The 21,781-nt window shown below is 34.4% G+C and overlaps 2 protein-coding genes and 1 pseudogene across 2 annotated transcripts; 1 reads left to right on the forward strand and 2 right to left on the reverse strand.

The window, feature by feature from the left end:
* Positions 1–1,794: 1,794 nt before the first annotated feature.
* Positions 1,795–12,912, reverse strand: LOC125856537 (cytochrome P450 71D6). The gene is made up of 4 exons (XM_049536100.1): positions 12,552–12,912; positions 10,531–11,063; positions 10,280–10,449; positions 1,795–2,342 (listed from the first exon to the last, which is right to left on the reverse strand). Exons 1-4 carry the CDS (start codon positions 12,910–12,912, stop codon positions 1,892–1,894), a joined length of 1,515 nt encoding a protein of 504 aa, XP_049392057.1. The 3' UTR covers positions 1,795–1,891.
* Positions 12,913–17,411: 4,499 nt separating this feature from the next.
* Positions 17,412–19,515, reverse strand: LOC125856529 (cytochrome P450 71D7). The gene is made up of 3 exons (XM_049536090.1): positions 19,127–19,515; positions 18,512–19,041; positions 17,412–18,438 (listed from the first exon to the last, which is right to left on the reverse strand). The coding sequence occupies exons 1-3, from the start codon at positions 19,485–19,487 to the stop codon at positions 17,827–17,829; spliced, it is 1,503 nt and encodes a 500-aa protein (XP_049392047.1). The 5' UTR covers positions 19,488–19,515; the 3' UTR covers positions 17,412–17,826.
* A 634-nt stretch (positions 19,516–20,149) lies between these two features.
* LOC125855763 (uncharacterized) lies at positions 20,150–21,780 on the forward strand (annotated as a pseudogene).
* The last annotated feature ends 1 nt before the right edge of the window (position 21,781 follows it).

The following is a 21,781-nucleotide window of genomic DNA, read 5'->3' on the forward strand; positions in this document are numbered from 1 at the left end:
TTTTCAACTTCATGATATGGAGAACTGATTAATGAATCAGTAAAAAAGTCAGTTAATGGTCTGGTAAAATAGCAAGTCAAATAATTATGCATCATTGGTGAGGAACCATCTTCAGCCAGAGAAGTAGGAAAATCAGTTAATGACCACAATGATTGTACGAAGCTAGCAAGACTTAGTGTAGGATGTGTCATTCTTCTACTCTCCAAACTTGCATCAAATTTCAAATTCATGCATTGAGAAGGGAAAGCAAACAGTCTCCTGAAGTTCTTCTCCCAATCCTTATTCCGAGTGTTCATTTTCAAGGGGGTGTAATTGTAATTAAATTGCAAACAAACAATAACTGTCCCTGGAAGATTAGAAAGCAAAATGGAAAAATGCATACACCATCGTCGTCCTGGATCCCACACTTGAGTCATATAATCAACATACGCGATGAAGCAAAACGTGTCAATAGATCCCAACAAAAGTAATGACTTAGTCTCATGCTCCGACAAAAAATCAAGAAGATACATGTCTTCAAAGGACACAAATTCAATTTGTTGTTTCGGAGAGCCAGAATCCAAAGAAATTGTCGTAACATACCTCTCAGACATATCTCTTTGGGGTCTTCCATGAAACTGTTGGATTTCACTGATATCAAGATCTATATCATCTTCATTAGACATTTCAATTTGATCATCTAATGGCGCCAAGGTGAATACATTGGGGCAGTTATTTAACATTTTGTCGAACATCTTGTGCGCATCAGTTTTGGTCAGATATTCAGATTTCTCATCAAAGTTCTGGGGCAACAACAAATTGGATATATCGCTCCTTTGTGGATGCACATATGCAAGACATGATGAAAGTATATCTGGCTCACTGAAACCTGGCGAAATAGCCTCAAAAGGACTTGGGTACTTAGTCACAGTGGGCACCTGCCATAGATTGGCCAAACGACCAACCTGCGATTTGAGATGTCGTTTGCGGAAGCGAATTAACACTTTCGCAGCGAAGTGTTCCTAATCTACCAATTGTTTGTTCTGGAAAAGCCATTGGTACCACGTCAATGCTGCTCCGTCAAGATAAGACGAGGCGAGAGATAACTTGTGGTTTTCTGCAATTTCATAGAAGTCAAAGTATTGTTCAGCCTAGGAAATCCAAAACTCTGAATTTTTGCCACAGAATCGTTGAAATTCTAGTGTGCTAGGTTTACTCGTTGGAAGGTTTCCAACCAACTCGTGTAACATTGAACGAATTTCCGCCAGATCCTTCGACCAAGTATCCTTCATGACCTTAATTGAATCTTTAATTGTTCGAACTATTTGGTCCTCCATTGAAGACCTCTGGATGAAAGCACCAATGAAACAAACCTGATTTCTAAGACAAACACTGATATATATTGTTATCAATAAATACAAGTTACAACGTATAATACACACAACAAAGTAATAATACACTAATTACGAATAGATTAACATAGAAGAAGGTAACTAGAAGGGAATGAGATACTAGAACAGAGAAAGGAGATGAGAGATAACGGAAAGCCAAAGCTTCTACATAATTTGCATAACCGTTTTTCTAACTCCTAGTCCTTTTTTAAAAAATGGTTATTGGGCCTGGATCCCAAATAAAAGCCTCTAATAGCCCATAGGCCCTTACGGAGTCAGCTTGGTTCACAACATGTCTTGACTCTGACATTTACCTCTTTCTTTAAAATTGTCCTCTAAAATCTTAAATATTGAAGAGAAAAATGGAATGTGATATTCAACTAATAACACTAAACATGAAATGGCTTATGATAATAATAAAAAAAATACATGTATTAGAAGTAGATAAAGCTGGAAACACCAGAAGAAAGATAGGATAATAATTGGGCTCAGTAGGAAATTATTCTATAAAATGTTGAAAATCATTGTCTAGGTGGTTGATAAGGAGTGGCAACCAAAATAAGGTCATCTTTTCTGGCAGCAGTTACTCCAACCAATTCAGTCAAGTTCAAGTCTTTTTGCTCCATTCCATTAGGGAGTTTCCAATCGAAGTGATATAACAATTGTGCCAACGGCAAATAAACATTAGCTAAGCCAAATGATATCTCGGGACAAATCCTTCGTCCACCGCCAAAGGGAAGATACTCAAAATTGTTACCAATAAAGTCGACAGAGTACTGCTCAAATCTCTCTAGCTTAAAGCTTTCTGCGTCATCCCAATATTTCGGATCTCTTCCCAATGCCCAAACATTAACCATGACTTTGGTCTTCACAGGAATAGTGTAGCCGTTTATATCCGTCTCTACCCTACATTCTCTTGGGACTAAAAGTGGAACTGGTGGATGGAGTCTTAGAGTTTCTTTAATGACTAACCTCTTAGAGTTTCTTTAATGACTAACTTTAAGTATTTCAGCTCCTCTACATCATTTTCATCGAACATTTCTTTGTCTTTAAAGGATTCTCGCACTTCTGCTTGAGCTTTGGCGAATACACTTGGGTTTTTCATCATTCTCACCATTGCCCACACAAGCGTTGACGATGAAGTCTCTGTTCCCGTAGCAAACATGTCCTACACATAGGAACAAAATGAGTTATTTATGGTGATTGATCTTATGTATAAACAAAAATGTAAAATATGCAATAGTACTTACAAAAATAATAGCTTTGATGTTGTCGTTGGTGATCGGAAATTGAAGGCCTCCATCATTCATAAGTCTTATAAGGACATCAATTAGAGCTTCACCACCTAATGCACCATTAGTTTTCCCAATTGCAATGTTCTTCTTGTGCTCATTGATGACATCTTCAACAACTACATCTACCTTATGATGAGCTTCTTCAACAATGTTCTTCTTTTGGAATAGTTAATTTGTGTGTTTGGTGATTCTTCAATGTTGTGTTACATATGCTCTTTTATAGGTTTCTAACAAAATGGAATGTGTAGAAATAGTGATATAATTTTCAACAAATATATATACTACAAAGCAGACTTTATTGAAGTCAAAACAATTCAACTCACTCAAAAAAACATAATGATATAAACAATTCAGCTCACCATAATAATGCAATATGCAAACAAATGTTATTTTTTTGGATCAACTATTTTAATGCCAAAAATATTAATTTATATTATCACCATGCTTGGGGGATGCCAAAATATGTTTATCGCCAGGCTGGGATTATTTTAATAAAAATATTATCTATTTTCTTGAGTCAATTCGTGTTTTATAGCCCAAGTCTAAGGGTGTCAAGTGGGACGTGCCGGGGACTGGTGACCTGGGATGGGGGGACCGGGCCGGCACAGTTATGGCGGAGCCCGGTTTTGGTTGAAACCGGGACTCTACCGGGACATAATACCGAGTTCGCATCCCGACTCCGGTCCCACTTTTTTTAAAAAGTAAATTTACCACTAGACAATGTCTAGCGGTCTTTTACTAAAAATAAATAGATATCAATAGGGATAAGTACAAGCAAGGAGAGCTAAGCCTTACCTTACCAATCCTAATGAAGTACTAACTTCTACTACCTTATAATAAGTATGAAGAAAAAAATAAGAGCTAGAGAGAATTAAGTATTTTGTGATCACCATAGAGTTTGTAATATACTGCATGATGATATTGAAAGTCAAGAGTGGGGGGGGGGGGGTGAATTAAAATTCCCTTCAGTCGACTCACCTACACGTTAGTAAAACAGATAAACGTTAATAATAACTTGTAGTAAGTAAATAACACAGAGTCGTTTTATACTGGTTCGGATCATCAATGTGGTGCCATGTCCAGTCCCCTTGGTTTACAAAGGTTTCCTTAAAAGCTTGTTGAGAACTTGGGTGTTACAGAATGTTACGATTAAGAGCCCCGTCTGATATGCAAATCATATCTTCTTCTTCGACACAACCTCTACCTGTATAACCTATACTCAGATCTTTCTTTCTCTTTTCTTTTCAATTGTTCACTTAAGGGTGTACAAAGTTTTATGAAAGATAAAACAAGATTACAATATAAGTTCAAGTGAAGTGCATACTTCACTCCTAAGTCTAAGAGGGTATTTATATGAACATACTTGTGCTCTTGTAAGGACAACCTAAGGGAGTTATAATTTAATCAAGGATTTGAGGAATCCCTTGATTGAGGCGATTTGCTGATTCATGTCCATATCAGATATGTGCATGGTAAATCACATTCTTTCCTTCTTGATAGATATAACTCGATTATGTGCTTGGCTGGAGAATTCATCTTGACTTTTGGCTTTGATCTACTTTCATTTCTTCTCTTGACAACTTGGTTCTATTCTTGGCTTGCTTAATGATTTCTTGACCTGCTAGCAATTTATCTTGACTTTTGGCTTGATTGATGATTTTCTCGATCTGATCCTATCAGTCACAATTTGCTTGATTGATCTACTGTCAGCTTTAAGTTGTCTTGTTAATGATTCTTAATTCTTTTGATTATGCCCTTCCTTTTCTGTAGTATTGGAAGGATCAGAACATATCTCATTCCATGTTTGCATTATCTCATTCCATAATTGTATTGTTCTACTTGAATCCTTTTCTTATTGGATCTCCATGCCTTCTTGATTTGCAGGCTGTTCAATTTCCTTCCTTTTTGATTTCATGCGAGTAGATTATAAGTTAGCTTGTCATTATTCAGAATATCATAAGTTAACAATCTCCCCCATTTTGATAATGACAACTATAACTAATACAAGTTTAATTTACCTTCACTGTTAGATATATCTTTGACCGACATCCTTGTGCTCCCCCTTTCTGTATGCTCCCCCTTTCTATATGTCGTGTCTAGATTTTCTCCCCCTTTGACATAATAAAAAAGGAAAACAAACAAAAACAAACACGATAGGCAAAAGCAAATATACAAGCAGAGAGTATGGGGCAAGAAACCCTGAAATTATAGTCCAAAAGAAATGAAGATATAACTCCACAAACTGGTTGTCTTAAAAAACAGGCTTAACAATCACTAAGAAAGTATTTCAGAGAGGTCAGCACGCTCCTCATGCTTGTCAAAATAAAGAAATATCAAGACATTCTCAAGGGAAACAAAATATTTCCTCAAGCAAAGGTTATGTAAAAATATCGGCTAACTGATTTTCAGAATCAACAAATTCAAGCACAAAATCACTATTTTGAACATGACCACGAATAAAATGATGCTTGATGTCTATATGTTTAGCCCTGGAATGATTCACATTATATTTAGATAAACTAATAGCACTAGTATTATCACAAAAAATGGGTACTCCCTCGAAGGATAGATCATAGTCCAGGAGTTGATGCATCATCCAAAGTAGTTAAGTGCCACAACTTCCGACAGCCAGATATTCAAATCCAGTAGTTGAAAGGGCAACAGAGGTCTGTTTCTTACTATTCCAAGAAATAAGAGATTTTCCCAAAAATTGGCATGTTCCACTGGTGCTTTTTCTGTCATTTTTATCACCTGCAAAGTCAGCATCTGAATATCCAATCAAATCAAAAAATATTGAAAAAGGATACCATAACCCCATATCAGAGGTTCCAATGAGATATCGTATGATTCGTTTCACAATGGTGAGATATGACTCCTTTGGATCGGATTGGCACATTTGCAAACGCTGAACATAATGTCGGGTCGACTTGCAGTGAGATATAATAAGGACCCAATCATTCCTCGATAAAGTTTTTCGTCAACTGCTTTTCCTATCGTATTTGAGGCAAGTGGAGGGACTCATGGGAATGCCAAATGCTTTGCCTTTTTCCATTCCAAATTTTTTGATAAATTCTTTTGCATACTTTCCTTGATTTATAAAAATTCCTTTTTCTGATTGCTTAATTTGAAGACCAAGAAAGAATGAGAGCTCGCCCATAAGACTCATTTCAAATTTTTCTTTCATAAGATTTGCAAAATCCTCACAAAGAAAAAGATTAGAGCTTCCAAATATAATATCATCAACATAAATTTGAACAATAAGAATACAGGAATCAGATTTTTTTTGTTTGTATCAATTTTCCCTCTAAGAAAATCATTTTTTATCAAAAAAATGCTCAATCTTTCATATCAAGCTTTTGGGGCTTGTTTTAGACCGTAAAGAGCTTTAGATAATTTGAAAACATAATCAGAACAGGAGGGATTTTCAAAACCAGGAGGTTGCTTAACGAAAACTTTTTCTTTAATGAATCCTTCTAAAAAAAGCGCTTTTAATGTCCATTTGAAAAAGTTTGAAGTGATTGAAAGAAGCAAATGCTAGAAGAATTCGAATAGATTCCAACCTTGCTACAGGAGCAAAATTTTCATCATAGTTGACTCCTTCTTGGTGAGAGTAACCTTGAGCTACTAACCTAGCTTTATTTCAGATAACTTTTCCATTTTCATCCAATTTGTTGCGAAAAACCTACTTTGTTCCTATCACAGAACAGCTCTTAGGTCTTTTAGTAAGAGTCCATACCTAATTCTTTTCGAATTGATCAAGTTCTTCTTTCATTGCTTGTATCCAAGATTCATCTTCCATTGCTTCCTTTATTCGTTTTGGTTCCATTTGAGGTATGAGAGCTAATGAAGCTTGTTTCTTGAGAGAGGATCTAGTCTGGATTTTATCATCTGGTTTTCCCAGAATGAAGTTTTCAGGATAGCTTGCATTGTGTCTCCATTCTCTGGGTACATTTTTTTTGTCAACTGGAGTAGTCGACTCTTCTTCTGCAGTAGCCAGCTCTTCAGTGATATTTTCAGTGGACATTTTAGAAATGACTTCTGCTGATTTGGATGATTCAATTTCATCCTCACCTGCTTCACTTTCCTGCATTCTTGGATTAGTGTCATCAAATACCACATGGACAGATTCTTCAACACTTAAAGTTCTTTTATTAAAAACACGAAAGACCCTGCTAATGGGAGCATAACCTAGAAAAATACCTTCGTCACTTCTAGGATCGAACTTACCAAGATTGTTCTTATCGCTATTGTGGATGAAACATTTGCATCCAAACAGATAAAAGTAGCTGATGTTTGGTTTCTTACCTCTCCATAGTTCATATGGAGTCTTCTTTAGTATAGGTCTGATAAGACACCTGTTAAGAATGAGACAAGCAATGCTTACAGCTTCTGCCCAAAAATGGTCAGGGAGATTTCGATCGAGTAGCATAGTTCTTGTTGTATCTTGTAAAAAATGATTTTTCCTTTCCACTATTCTGTTTTGTTGAGGTGATCTAGGTGAAGAGAAGTTTTGAGAGAACCCATTTTGAGCACAGAACTCTTCAAATGCCTTATTCTCAAATTCACCACCATGATCACTGTGAATAGTTGTAATAAAATAACCTGCTTCTCTTTAAACTTTTCTACAAAATACTTCAAAATTAGCAAAAGTTTCATTTTTGTGAGAGAGAAAAATTACCCATGTAAACCTTGAGAAGTCATCAACAATTACAAAAGCATATCTTTTACCTCCAATACTTGTTGTTCGAGTAGGACCAAACAAATCCATATGAAGAAGCTGAAGAGGTTTAGATGTATTTACAATGTCTTTTACTTTAAACGATGAACGAGTCTGCTTAGCCAATTGGCATGCGTCACAAATGTGATCTTTATCGAATTTTAGTTTTGGTAAGCCGATAACTAGTTCAAGTCTGGATAGTTTCTCAAGAGCGTGCATACTTGCGTGTCCAAGTTTTCGATGCCATAGCCAAGGATCACTTGTGACTGCAGTAAGACAAGTAAGAGTAGGAAAAACAACATTATTTAAAATATATATATTATTTACTCGATCTCCAATGATAGTGAGCTATTTCTCAGAATGATTGACAATGCAGCTTGTTGTGTTGAAGGTAACTTGAAATCCAGCATCACATAGTTGACTGACGCTAAGAAGGTTGTGCTTGAGTACTTCAACAAGATATACTTCAACCAAATCACATGATGAGCTTAGAGTAATAGCCAACTCTTGATACTTCTCCTTTAGCATTGTCCCCAAATCTTACAAATCCTCCATCGATTTTTTTGATGGTTTTAAAGTTTTCTTTCTTTCCGCGCATATGCCCGGAGCATCCACTATCAAGTACCCACATTCCCTTTTTGAAGGTTTTCTTAGATTGCTCCTCACTTGTTTCACCTAGTGCCATGAAACATAGATTGGCCATTTCATCATGATCATCATCGGTTGTTTCTCCTTGATCCCATGCTCTGAGACTCTTAGGGTCCTCATTTCTTCAATTGTTTCTTCTTCTCCGTTCTGGGCAGTTTTGTTTGATGTGTCCTGGTTTTCCACAGTAGTAGCAGCGATCATAATTTCTTTTGAAATCATTGTTCTTAAAGTCCTGTTGAGGTCTCTATCCTCTTTGTCTAAGCATTTGTCTCACTCCTTGATTTATAAGAGCCATTCCTTCATCTTGATTTTCATCGACTTCTTCTCCAATTTCAGATGTCTCTGCCGTAAATGCCACAGTTTTCTTTTTATCATCTTTATTATACATGTTGATATGATTTTGTTCATAGGCCATCAAGTTGCCTCGAAGTTCATCGTATGTCATTTTCTGCAGATCTCCATCTTCAGAAATGGCAGCCTTAGTTTCCCATGCTTTGGGAAGACTTCTAACAAGTTTTCTAACTTGAAGTCCATTTGAATACACCATTCCAAGTGATTTGAGTTCACAGACTATTTTACTGAATCTTGAGAACATAGTTTCTACATTTTCATCTTTGGCCATTTTGAACAATTCATATTCATTTACTAGTGAACTGATATGAGCCTCATTCACCTTCGTGGTTCCTTCATAAGTCACTTCTAGTTTGTCCAACATTTCTTTTGTAGTTGCACATGTTGATATCTTGTCATATTCAACTCTGCTTGGTGATCATTTGAAGAGACAAAGATTATGAGTCTGTCTTTCCAGTGAGAGTAATGTTGTCTGTTGAAGTATGATGGTCGGCAGGAATATGCCTTGGGCCCTTTTTGATCACTATCCATGCTTGGTGATCATTTGAAGAGACAAAGATTATGAGTCTGTCTTTCCAGTGAGAGTAATGTTGTCCGTTGAAGTATGGTGGTCGGTGGGAAGAATGTGCATCTTGAAGTAGAGCACCAGGAATCTGATAGTGTGCTATTGAATCTTTGCTCACGTGTGGTTAAACATTTAAAATGTGAAACCTGCTCTGATACCAATTGAAAATCAAGAGGGGGGGTGAATTAAAATTCCCTTCAGTCGACTTCCTACTCTGGTCAGTCGACACACCTGCACTTTAGTAAAACAGATAAACAGTAATAATAACTTGCAGTAAGTAAATAACACAGAGTGTTTTTATACTGGTTTGGATTATCAATGTGGTGCCTAGTCCAGTCCCATTAGTTTACAAGGTTTTTCTTAAGAGCTTGTTGAGAACTTGGGTGTTACATAATGTTACGATTAAGATCCCCGTCTGATATGCAAATCGGATCTTCTTCTTCGACATAACCTCTACCTGTATAACCTACACTCAGATCTTTATTTCTGTTTTCTTTTCAATTGTTCACTCAAGGGTGTACAAAGTTTTATGAAAGATAAAAGAAGATTACAATATAAGTTCAAGTGAAGTGTGTACTTCACTCCTAAGTCTGAGAGGGTATTTATATGAATAGACTTGTGCTCTTGTAAGGACAACCTAAGGGAGTTATAATTTAATCAAGGATTTGAGGAATCCCTTGATTGAGGCTATTTGCTGATTCATGTCCATATTAGATATGTGCATGGTAACATTCTTCCTTTCTTGATAGATATAACTCGATTTTGTGCTTGGCTGGAGAATTCATCTTGACTTTTGGCTTTGATCTGCTTTCCTTTCTTCTCTTGACAGCTTGGTTCTATTCTTGGCTTGCTTAATGATTTCTTGACCTGCCAGCAATTTATCTTGACTTTTGGCTTGATTGATGATTTTCTCGATCTGATCCTATCAGTCACAATTTGCTTGATTGATCTACTGTCAGCTTTAAGCTGTCTTGTTAATGATTCTTAATTCCTTTGATTATGCCCTTCCTTTTTTGTAGAATTGGAAGGATCAGAACATATCTCATTCCATGTTTGTATTATCTCATTCCATATTTGTATTGTTCTACCTGAATCCTTTTTTTATTGGATCTCCATGCCTTCTTGATTTGCAGGCTGTTCAATTTCCTTCCTTTTTGATTTTCTGCGAGTAGATTATGAGTTAGCTTGTCATTATTCAGAATATCATAAGTTAACAGATATTACAAATAAGGATGCTTAAATCTCTCTGGCTTAAAGCATTCTACATCATCCCAATATTTTGGATCTCTTCCCAATGCCCAAACATTAAAGAATTGTTTCTTTAATGACTAACTTTAAGTATTTTAGCTCTTCCACATCATTTTCATCGAACGTTACTTTGTTTCTAAAGGCTTCTCGCACTTCTGCTTGAGCTTTGGCTAATACACTTGGATTTTTCAACATTTCAACCATAGCCCATACAGTTGTTGTTGATGAAGTTTCTGTTCCAGCTGCAAACATGTCCTGCAATTTATGGCCAAGTTACAATTTTTTTTCTGCTATGGATAATAAATATGTAAAATAATTATAGTATTCGATACTTACAATAATAATAGCTTTGATATTGTCGTTGTTGATTGGAAATTGAAGACTTTTATCATTCATAAGTTTTAGAAGGACATCAATTAGATTTTCACCCCCTAATGCATGATCATCATTCTTGCGAGTTGCAAAGTTCTTCTTGTGCTCGTTGATGACATCCTCAACAATTGCATCTACCTTACGATGGACATTTAGAAGTTTTCGCTTGGCTCTACCAAAAACATGAAGAAACTTGTATGAAGGGAAGATGTCAGCCACATCAAAGCCTTCTGCTAACCTTATTACTTCTCTAATTAGCTTTATAAACATGTCTTGCTCCTTTGGTAGTTGCCCAAATGCTGATCTACATGTCATGGAGCTTGTGAACCAAATGACTCTTTCTGTAAAATTAACTAGCTCACCAGAAGAAGAAGATGATTGGATAGAGTCAATGAGACAAACAACTTCATCACACCTGATCGAGCTAAATGATCGGACACTCTTTGCACTCAGTACTTCCATGACACAAATTTTACGCATTTGTTTCCAATATTCACCTGTTAATATAGAAATTATCACGTGTCATGAAAAATCTAACAAAATAAATCTTGGATGACAATAAATAAGACAATGAAGAAAAATATATATCAAAAGAGACATTACAATGTAACATGATAATTTGGTCAATTAATAATCAACATATGATCAATTTAGGTTTAATTTCTCCTCTAAACAAGACTCTTTTAAGGACTATGGATGTCATAAATTGAGAAGGTGTGAAAGATATATATAAATGTGGGAAGGTTTTTAAGTTCAAAATTGAAATACGGAAAATGTCCTTCACTAATTATTTTTATTAAAAATCTTTTTACTAATAATTTCAAATTAAATCGATAATGATAATTTAACTAGACCCATGGTAATTAGATGTTGCACTTGCCATTTCCCACCTCTTAATGACTTTAATTGTTAACCCTTTAGCTTCTACCATTAAATACATTCATTCACAACCTTTTATGAACACAATTTCTCCCTTTATAATTTGGACAGAAAATGTTAGTTCACTACACTTTTGTGTTTCAGATAGTTTTGATGTAATTTTATTTATTGGCATTTTTTTTCTCTCTTTCATTGATATATTGCTATGATTTTTTTTCTTTCATTTTTTATGATATGATGACATGTGTATTTTGTTGTTTTCCACATTAATTAATTGATTTTATATTACAAATATTTTATCCATAACTTTTACTCTTTAAACATAAATTAATTCATTGAAAGATTGTAATGCATTTGAGTAATTCAAATAAAAATAAATACAAAATAGTAATTAGCTCTTTAAACACAAGAACTTAGCTAGAATGCTAGATAAACATAATTGGATCAATTAGAAGTTTGTTGATGCTTAGAGAGTTTCTTATACATATTATTGACAATGCTTGAAGTTTCAAGATTAATTTTTCAGATTTTCAGGTCAATTTTAAATTTAATTTTGTTGGCTATAAATACTACTCCGTCCAAGTCGATTTATTATTCAAACTAAACGATAATCATGTAACGAATTTATCCTTTCAGTACAAAGGAAATATTACTTCATATATTAATATATTACTATATATTATATGTTATATATTAGAAAGCTTATTTTAAAGCACTAAACTTCATTATATTAGCCTTTAATTGAAAATAATTTACTGAAGTATTGTTTTCAAATGAATATCTTCTAAAATTCTCATGCAATCTTTGCATCTTAGCTTCTAAAGCTGCATTTATTTATAGTACTTCATCACTCATCTTTATTATTTTCTTTTTTTTCGTCTTTCGCATTTGAAATAAACGTGTTATAACACTTTTATATATTCATAAATAGAGTTTTTCTAAAGCTATTTAATATAATTTACTCTTACCAAATTTCTTATGTTATAAGGACGAACTTGGTAGAACACAATAAAATAAAGATACTACCTAGGGGCTATTATCAACACATGTAAAACCAATTATTAGAAATATTTTGTGAAAATATTAGGCAAACGCCTTACACTCACCGTAGGGGCTAAAGGCAATGTCGCATCTATCATAACAGATAATGTCCATGGCCAAGAGTTTAGGCCTAGATGCAAAAGCGATGTCATGAGTTTTTAGTACTTCTTTCGCCATATCAGGAGAAGTAACTACAACTGCAGAGACTTCACCGAGTTGAAGGTGCATGAGCGGTCCATATTTTTTGGCTAAATCTCTAAGAACGCGGTGTGGACGTCCACCAGCCAGGTGATGCATACTTCCTATAAAAGGAAGTTTCCATGGACCTGGAGGCAATTTTTTGGTTTGGCTATTTTTTGAGTACTTTTTCCATTTCCTTAACAAAAAGAGGAAACATATGAAAAGAAAAATGGAAATCAATTGCATTTTGGGATATTTGATTATTCAAACCTCAATTGAGTGTCCTATTTTATAAGCTTCTGGTTTGGCACCAAGTGGGATATGCAACAACCTAGTGGCATATTTTGGTTATAATTTTTATAAATAATATTTGATTTTTTGAATGTATTTTTTCTAAAGAAACATGAAACATGATTTAAATTTAAAATACAATTTAAATAGGAATATATATATACAAAAAGTTTTGAAAAAGAAAAATATAGTGAAAACAAAATTTTGGGTGTTCTTCAAATATAATCTCAAATTGTATTTGTAAATTTCATGGTTAAACAATGATTTTCAAATAAAGTGAAAAAAGAATCTGAGTAAAAGTGAAAAAAATTCCTGGCTAAATCCCAATTTTCTAAATATTATGATTTTTTTTAAAAAAATATAAATTTGACTCATAAATTTATATTTTATAAAATAAAATCCATTTTAAATTTTATAAGAAAAAAACTCATGTTCAACGTAAAGAAATACTCGTACCATACGAAAAGAATACATAGTTAATTACTAGAATTGTTGACTAGTACCATTGGCTGTTATGAATTAGAGACAAGAGTGAAATATTGCCTTTTTTAGAATTAAACAAAAGAAGCTAGGCAAGTAGGCATTTGCTGACAAGTACAAAAACAAATGATGAATCTTCTTTTAAGTCATATTCAACATTTATTTCATCCACTTATGACAGCCAATGCCTAATCTGTGGAGTAGTTACCATGCATATTAAGAATTGGAGGAAGTTTGATAGTTTTCACAAAGATTTTTATGTTTAAAAAGAGAAATATAACTTGTACGTTCAAATAAAATGTCAACTTAAAATTAATCTGATTTTAATATCATGATTTCATAAAACATATCCAGACAGGGTATCATAACATAAATGCAATTTTTACAATTTTTGAGTTCTTTTCTTTTAACAAACAAAAAAAAAAGGATATCCCAATAAAGAGTTATTTAAGTCTTATTATCCCAAAATGAAATAAAATTGTATTCCATTCATTTGGGTCCCTTTTTAACAACCACCTTTTGTTTTAATTTGCTCTTGAATTTTAAATTTAATTCATTATATCTCCATGTGCTCAAGGACTCACAATCTTACTAATTTCCAACTATTTCCTTGTTAGTGATGTGATACGTGAACAACTTTTTTGCACCAATGGCCAGAAATCCAAAAAGTGTATCCAACCCTCCAAAACACTTCAAATTTAAATTCAACTCCTGAGTTTATAAAATTACATTTTAACTCCTTTTCCCTTTGAAATACCTCTTAGCTTTCTTCATTTTTTACTACTCCTTCTGTTTAATTTTATATTACTTACTTTTCTTTTTAATTGATAAAAAAAATGACACATTTCTATTGTTACGCCCCGAGCCTACTGGAACTACTCCTAACTCATCTTGAGCTAGGAGTTATGACTGCTCAAAATTGGCCAAAACTCACTGATTTTCCACACTTAACCAAATTTCCAGATTTTGAATTTTATTCCAAAAATGACTATTTCCAATTTCCAGCTTTTTCATAGTTATTTCAACTTACCAGATGTTACATCTACTGTATCGATTGTAAAGTGGATGCATCTCAAAGTAAAAATGTCAATATTGATCTGATCCCAATTTTAAGCAGATCAATTATATTGATAGTTTACCGATTGTGAAGTGGATTGAGTCTGAAGTTTCGCGAATGAACACCATAGAGAAAATTTGAAAGACCGAGGATCAAATCTTGATTTTTACCAATATATAGTGCAAAAAAAATAAAACAGAAAGATGTTAGGAAAATCAATGAGATCATAAGAGTGAAAACCAGAAAATGTACATTTGTGTTCCATGTTAGATGTGTAATCAATTAACTGTCTGAAATGATTGTAGCAATTTACTACCTTTGTCGGGGGCAGATCCACCCTATGTCACGGGGTGCTGACCGGCACTATTTCGTTGAAAATTTTTAGTATTATATATATAAGTGAAAAAATAAAAATTTCCTTACAAATAACATTAATGACATTACCTGAACAATTGAGCCTCTTGGCTCGTTGGTTTGCAGCATGAAATGAATGGTTATTCACCCGGCGTGGCCCAAGATTGAGCCTTAGTGAGGCCAAATTGTCTGTTATTTTTGAGACATTTTCAGATTTTTTTTTTAATATTATAGGGATTCGAACCTCCAACCTCCTATTTATAGTCAAATTAAGCTAAAATAATCCAATTGCACTAGAATATTTAGTACTTAATATTATCTCCAATGAGTCTATTATAAATACATTTCAAAATATGAAAACTCGTCGAGGAAAGTTTAGTAGCTTATTTGACTTATGTTTTATTAGTACGTTTTAAATGGTTTTTATTAATATAATATTATTATATCAATTATTTATTATTTATTAATTTTAAAATATCAACACCACTTATGAAAAATTATGCGTACACCATTGTACCTTTGTTGGCACCATTGATAGTAGTGATTGTGTTAATCTCATAAAGCTATTTTGATGTGTTTCACAAGAATCTCTTATGGTAACTAATTGGTTCTTAATGTTACTTGTAGTAAGGGTGGCAAAATCAAATCCAACCCGACCAATCCATTTAGGTTTGGTTGGTTATTGACCCGCTCATTTGTTAGTTCAACTCATTTCAAAATTCAACCCATTAAAAATTGGGTTGATAGGTAACCTAAATTGATTTTTGAGAAATCTTGTCAAAATATTTTTAATTTTTTTTATATGTTATATTTAGTTATAATAAAGTAAACAAAAAATTATTAAGTACTAAAAGTTAATAAAATAACAAATAAAACTATTAAAACTTAGTAAAATTTGGGCGGGTTGGGTTATGACCCGTTAGTAGGGCCGTAGCTAGAGCTATCCCAGAGTGTCCAACTGGACACCCTTTGTGCGAAAATTATGTTGTATATATATGCTAAATTCTACATTTAAAGTATATATTTATAAAGTTGGACACCGATGACAAAAGCTATGCCTTTGTCATAGTGATAATATGTGTCTATTTGAATGAAGAAGTTTCGGATTTGATGCCCAAATAACACAATTTATTTGTTTTATTTTGACAGTCACACACCATTATTCTTAGATATCCTTAATAAAATTGTTTGTTAATAATCTGTTACCTAACCCATTTTGACCAGCCCAAATTTAACCCAACTCGCCCAATTACCACCCCTACTTGTAGCTAGGATTGGCGCCATGTCTTTCTCTTTATTGAGGATACTGTCACGAATCTCTGGACTGAAAGTACCGGTGAGAGTAATTGCACTATCGACATTTTTATGCAACATCACTTATCATTCATTGTATTTGATGTTATTTGTACATGGGGCTTGTCCACTCCACTTTTCTTTCCCCGTAGGCTGCACCCCCTAAGTTGTGCGGTCTCTTCACTTTCGATGCTGCATTCATCTCGGATTATCTAATAATACACTGCTTTTAGAAAAGCTGACCCGCATCGATTGACATTTTTTTAAGAATCCGAATAATATAGACATCCTCCACCTGCTTCCCTAAAGGAGTAGGAGGACAAATTGTGGAATGTTGGTTAGTGGAACTGTGGAAGAGAGAGTTACTTATGAATCTTGATTGGCTTCTCCAAATCTTCAATATTGCGAAAGAATGTCTTTTGTTCCAACACAAAATCTACTATGGAGAAATGGGGACCATATTCACCATCAAAGGTGGAACTAGGTGGGGGTTCATGATTCAGACGAATCAATAGTTTTTTCCGTAGACCTTGGATTTGTACTAAAAAATTAATAAATATATGTATATTAACTTATGAACCTCTAACGAAATTGATTGATGGTTCAATGGTAAGGAAGTGGTAAGGAAGAAACTGTGAAAATGCTTTACATGTTAGAGTTGTCGGTTCGAACCCCCCTCTTTTGGAAAAAAAAGAAGGAAATTTAGAGCCTCCAAACTCATAATGTGATCGGTGTCTAGCCCAAATGCCCTGATTCGGGATGAGGAGTCATGTTCTTGTACTTATCTGTTAGAGGCCCCAAACTCTTAATGTGATCGGTAGCTGGCCCAAATACCCCTGATTCGGGATGAAGTGATGTTCTTGTACTTATCTGATTGTGCCTCGATTACTTCATCACGTACCCCCAACGACACACCTCTGGATTCTTCGCGCCATTTCCAACGAAAATACAAAAATTGAGGAAGACAATGCAAAAGTTAACCTTAAAGAACGAAAAATGCTTTGTAAAATCTGTTTCTCCTCCACTATAATTAGTTTTATCACCTTCTAACAATTTGTCAATGTTGGATAAATTGAATATATATATATATGTTAGGGTACGATGATGAAAAATGACAATAAAGAAATAGGTAACCAACAGTGTCGCTGTCAACAACTGAAGCAGAGTATCGGGCAGCAACAGTTGCAGCTCAATAAAGTACGTGGCTTATGCAGTTGATGCAGGATTTACAACAACCAGTTGGGTACTCAGTTACCTTGTATTATGACAATCAATCAGCGATTTGCTTGGCTGAAAATCTTGTTTCTGCAAGGACTAAGCACTTGCAAATACATTACAAATCACATTTTACTATATCTAGAATCCTACAAATCACTGAAAAATTTGTGATCATTGTTATAGTGCTGCACTGAAGACACTTTCTTGATCACATATTCCCACGAGATATAATTTCTTACAAATCTGATTCAAATACATAACAAACAATCCTCAGCCCATCCTCCTCTTGCCTTCTTTTATTTGTCAATTTATACCCAAAATTAACAGAAATTCTACCCCTTTTGAATTGTTACAAAAAATGTTATTCGACAGACCAGACATGAGGCTAACTGTCACGCGGATACAATCTTATTTGATTAAAAGATAAGAAATAAGATGACAAAGGAAAATTTAAAAAGTTGATGCCATTAAGGTTGATGAGGAGTGGCAATTAAGTAAAGATCACCCTTTCTAGCAGCAGTAATTCCAGCCGATTCAGTCAAGTCCAAGTCTTTTGGCTCCATTCCAGTAGGGAGCTTCCAATCAAAGTGATAAAGCAATTGAGCCAACGGCAAATAAACATTAGCCAAACCAAATGATATCCCGGGACAAATCCTTCTCCCTCCACCAAACGGAAGATACTCAAAATTGTTACCAATAAAGTCTATAGAGCACTGCTCAAATCTCTCCGGCTTAAAGCTTTCTGCATCATCCCAATATTTCGGATCTCTTCCCAATGCCCAAACATTAACCATGACTTTGGTCTTCACGGGGATAGTGTATCCATTTATTTCAGTTTCTTCCCTACATTCTCTTGGGACCAAAAGTGGAACTGGAGCATGAAGTCTCATTGTTTCTTTAATGACTAACTTTAAGTATTTTAGCTCTTCCACATCATTTTCATCCAACGTTACTTTGTCTCTAAAGGCATCTCGCACTTCTGCTTGAGCTTTGGCGAATACACTTGGATTTTTCAACATTTCAGCCATTGCCCATACAGTTGTTGTTGATGAAGTCTCTGTTCCAGCAGCAAACAAGTCCTGCAATTAATGGCCAAGTTATAATAGTAAATTAAATAAGTAAGAATAAGCATAGAATATATTGAATACTTACAATAATAACAGCTTTTATATTGTCGTTGTTGATTGGAAATTGAAGACTTTTATCATTCATAAGTCTTAGAAGGACATCAACTAGATCTTCACCACCTATTGCATCGTCACTTTTGTGAGTTGCAAGGTTCTTCTTGTGCTCTTTGATGATATCCTCAACAATTGAATCTACCTTACGATGGGCATTTAGAAGTTTTTGCTTCGCTCCACCAAAACCATGAAGAAATTTGTATGAAGGGAAGATGTCAGCCACATCAAATCCCTCTGCTAAGCTTATTACTTCTCTAATTAACTTTATAAATACTTCTTGCTCCTTTAGTACTTGCCCAAATGCTGATCTACATGTCATGGAACTGGTGAACCAAATGACCCTTTCCGTAAAATTAACCATCTCACCAGAAGTAAAACATGGCTGGATAGAGTCAATGAGACGAACAACTTCATCATGCCTGATGGAGCTGAATGACCGGACATTCTTTGCACTCAATACTTCCATGATACAAATTTTACGCATTTGTCTCCAGTACTCACCTATTAGAATAGAAATCATCAGAACTTGTACGACAATAGATATGACAATGAGAAAAGACATATCAAATGTAACCCTCACACTCACCGTAGGGGCTAAAGGCGATGTCGCGTCTATTATAACAAATAATGTCCATGGCCAAGAGTTTAGGCCTAGATGCAAAAGCAATGTCATGAGTTTTTAATACCTGTTTTGCCATTTCAGGAGATGTAACCACAACTGCAGAAACTTCACCAAGTTGAAGGTGCATAAGTGGTCCATATTTTTCGGCTAAATCTCTAAGAACGCGGTGTGGAAGTCCACCAGCCAGGTGATGCATACTTCCTATAAAAGGAAGTTTCCATGGACCTGGAGGCAATTTTTTGGTTTGGCTATTGTTTAAGTACTTTTTCCATTTCCTTAACAAAAAGAGGAAAGATATGAAAAGGAAAATGGAAACCAATTGCATTTTGGGGTATTGATTGTTCAAACCTCAATTGAAGTGTGTTGTTTTATAAGCTTCAAAGTGCTAAATGTTCACTATTTCTTCCGTCTCAATTTATATGACATACTTAAAATTTTGATAGTCAAACTTTTCAATTTTAATGGTAAATTCAGACATGGAAACATATTATTAATCACAATAATTGACAATTTAAACCTATGAAAAAAAATCAAAACATAGATAAATTCTCTCGACTCCAAAATTTGAAAGGTGCCATGTCATTATTGATCATTTTTAGGAGTCAAATAAATTCAGCTTATCTGAAGAATAAACAAATAATAATTTTGTGGACTAATTCCCAATAATAAAGCATGGCGCAGATGACTCTTCACTTATTATAATAATTGCTTCGACTTTTTGTATAGCAATTTTGACTGATATAGAACATATCTAGATACCGGCAAAATTGAAAAAAATGTTATTTTGATTCCACTTTAATTTAATTAGTGTATAATTTTTTTGAAATTGTGAGACCCGTTTTGTGTATGTTTTTTACTTTTAAATTCATATCCTTTAATTATAGCTTTATTACTTTGAATATCGTTGATATTTGAGTAAATTTATAACTACTTTGAGTAAAAAATCGATGATTCGTAAAGAAAAATATTTCAATTATAGATATCCCAATGGCCGCCCTCACATTAGGTTTTCATGTAAAAAGAATAAGATGATTTACTTCACGCAAATAGATATATAATTTATTTTAGAGCAAAAATTTAAAACTATTCGATCAACACCACTTAATGATATTTATCAAGTATTCATTTTACACTCAATGAGATTACTTAGTGCATCTCCAACCTTATACTCTATTTTACTCTCCAACTGTTCTTCCTACTGCTCAAGGAATTGTTGCGTTGGATACCCAGTGAACTTACCCATCGATTGCTCATAGTTGTTTTCCATGGAATTTTGGACGAGGGGCGATATGTTAGTCTATCGTTGTTAGAAGTGTTGGTGAGAGTGGACAATATGGTATTGGAGAATCAATTCCTAGTAACCAGATAGCAAAAGACAAACCATCAACTTACCCGAAGTTAAAAATAAAATTTCCAAGCATAGGACTGGTTGGAATTCATCTTGTTGAGCCTCAATATAAGCTGTCTTTTGAACTTGGTGACAACTTAATTAGAGCTTCTCTTTGCCATGATAGTGGCATGAAAGGCTGCTGGCTCAGGTGTAAGGTCTTACAAGTATCACAAAATTAACGTCTGAAAGTTCAATATGATGACATCCAAGATTGTGATGGTCTTGGAAAGGTCAAGGTACCTTAAGCACTGCAACTATAACTTAAGTTTATATACTATAACTTATGATCTACTTACATTTATTAACTTGACCGCTCTCCCTTCACCCTATTTCCTCATTACCTTTGCTTGGTTTATAGGAATGGATTCCTTTCTATAGAGTTGTAGGCTTTGATAGACTGGCATGAGATGCACCTGACACCTTACAGTTCGGCCCCAACTTCTAGAGGATTATTTTGATTATTCTTTTGAATAATGAGTTGCAGTTGATGCTTGGTGATCTGACGGGTGGTGGTAAGGTGTTGTTGCTGGATTTGATGTCTATGGAAGCGATCATCTTCAGGTTTACTTCACTGGTATGAAATAACAGTCCCAAGAAAACTAAAATGTTAAAATAGAAATAGAAAACAAAGTATAAAAGGAGAATTTTTGCTTACCGGTTGATGCATAGAAATATTGCGTTAGAATAGCTCAACAGCCAATGGATATAAAATTGGAGTATCTAATTATATTAAATTCTTACATGAAATTATATATCTAATCTCAACATTGACATAAATTGATTTTCTAACTCAACAGTGGAAAACGTTTTAAATAGTAGGCCTAGCTTCTGCCTAATTTATTGTCCAGAATTTTGAATGTTCGATGTTGGTCATGGCCCTGATGCCCCAAGGTGTTTTTCTCTCTCAATAATAGGTGAGAAGATATTATTGGAGATACAAAGGAAGAACGTGAGGACTTCAAGAGATTGGGTAGATGAAATATGGTTTGAAGTTGAGGGAAAGAAAGACCTAAAGTCGTTCATAAGCTCGAGTGTAACTTATGTATCCAAGTGCGGTATCAAAGAACGGGGGAACTGCAAAAATCAAATAGCTCACAAGCTTGTAACATTGATGTTACTAGGTCGTATGAACTTAAGCAAGGTCAAAGGTACAACTATAGAGGGACCTAGTCCCATTAATGACACAACATTGGGAATCACTTTATTTTTGCAGTTCTTGATTCTTTGAT

Source organism: Solanum stenotomum, chromosome 2 (assembly GCF_019186545.1).
Source record: "Solanum stenotomum isolate F172 chromosome 2, ASM1918654v1, whole genome shotgun sequence".
Taxonomy (NCBI): domain Eukaryota; kingdom Viridiplantae; phylum Streptophyta; class Magnoliopsida; order Solanales; family Solanaceae; genus Solanum; species Solanum stenotomum.

Excerpts from the sequence above, each read along its gene's own strand:
- LOC125856537 (XM_049536100.1), bottom strand. The coding sequence starts at position 12,912 with ATGCAATTGATTTCCATTTTTCTTTTCATATGTTTCCTCTTTTTGTTA. Across the intron at positions 11,064-12,551 it reads CATTGCCTTTAGCCCCTACG|GTGAATATTGGAAACAAATG; the intron begins GTGAGTGTAAGG and ends CTATATTAACAG. Across the intron at positions 2,343-10,279 it reads GAAGAGCTAAAATACTTAAA|GTTAGTCATTAAAGAAACTC; the intron begins GTTAGTCATTAA and ends AAACTCTAAGAG.
- LOC125856529 (XM_049536090.1), bottom strand. The coding sequence starts at position 19,487 with ATGCAATTGGTTTCCATTTTCCTTTTCATATCTTTCCTCTTTTTGTTA. Across the intron at positions 19,042-19,126 it reads CATCGCCTTTAGCCCCTACG|GTGAGTACTGGAGACAAATG; the intron begins GTGAGTGTGAGG and ends CTATTCTAATAG. Across the intron at positions 18,439-18,511 it reads ATATAAAAGCTGTTATTATT|GACTTGTTTGCTGCTGGAAC; the intron begins GTAAGTATTCAA and ends CATTAATTGCAG.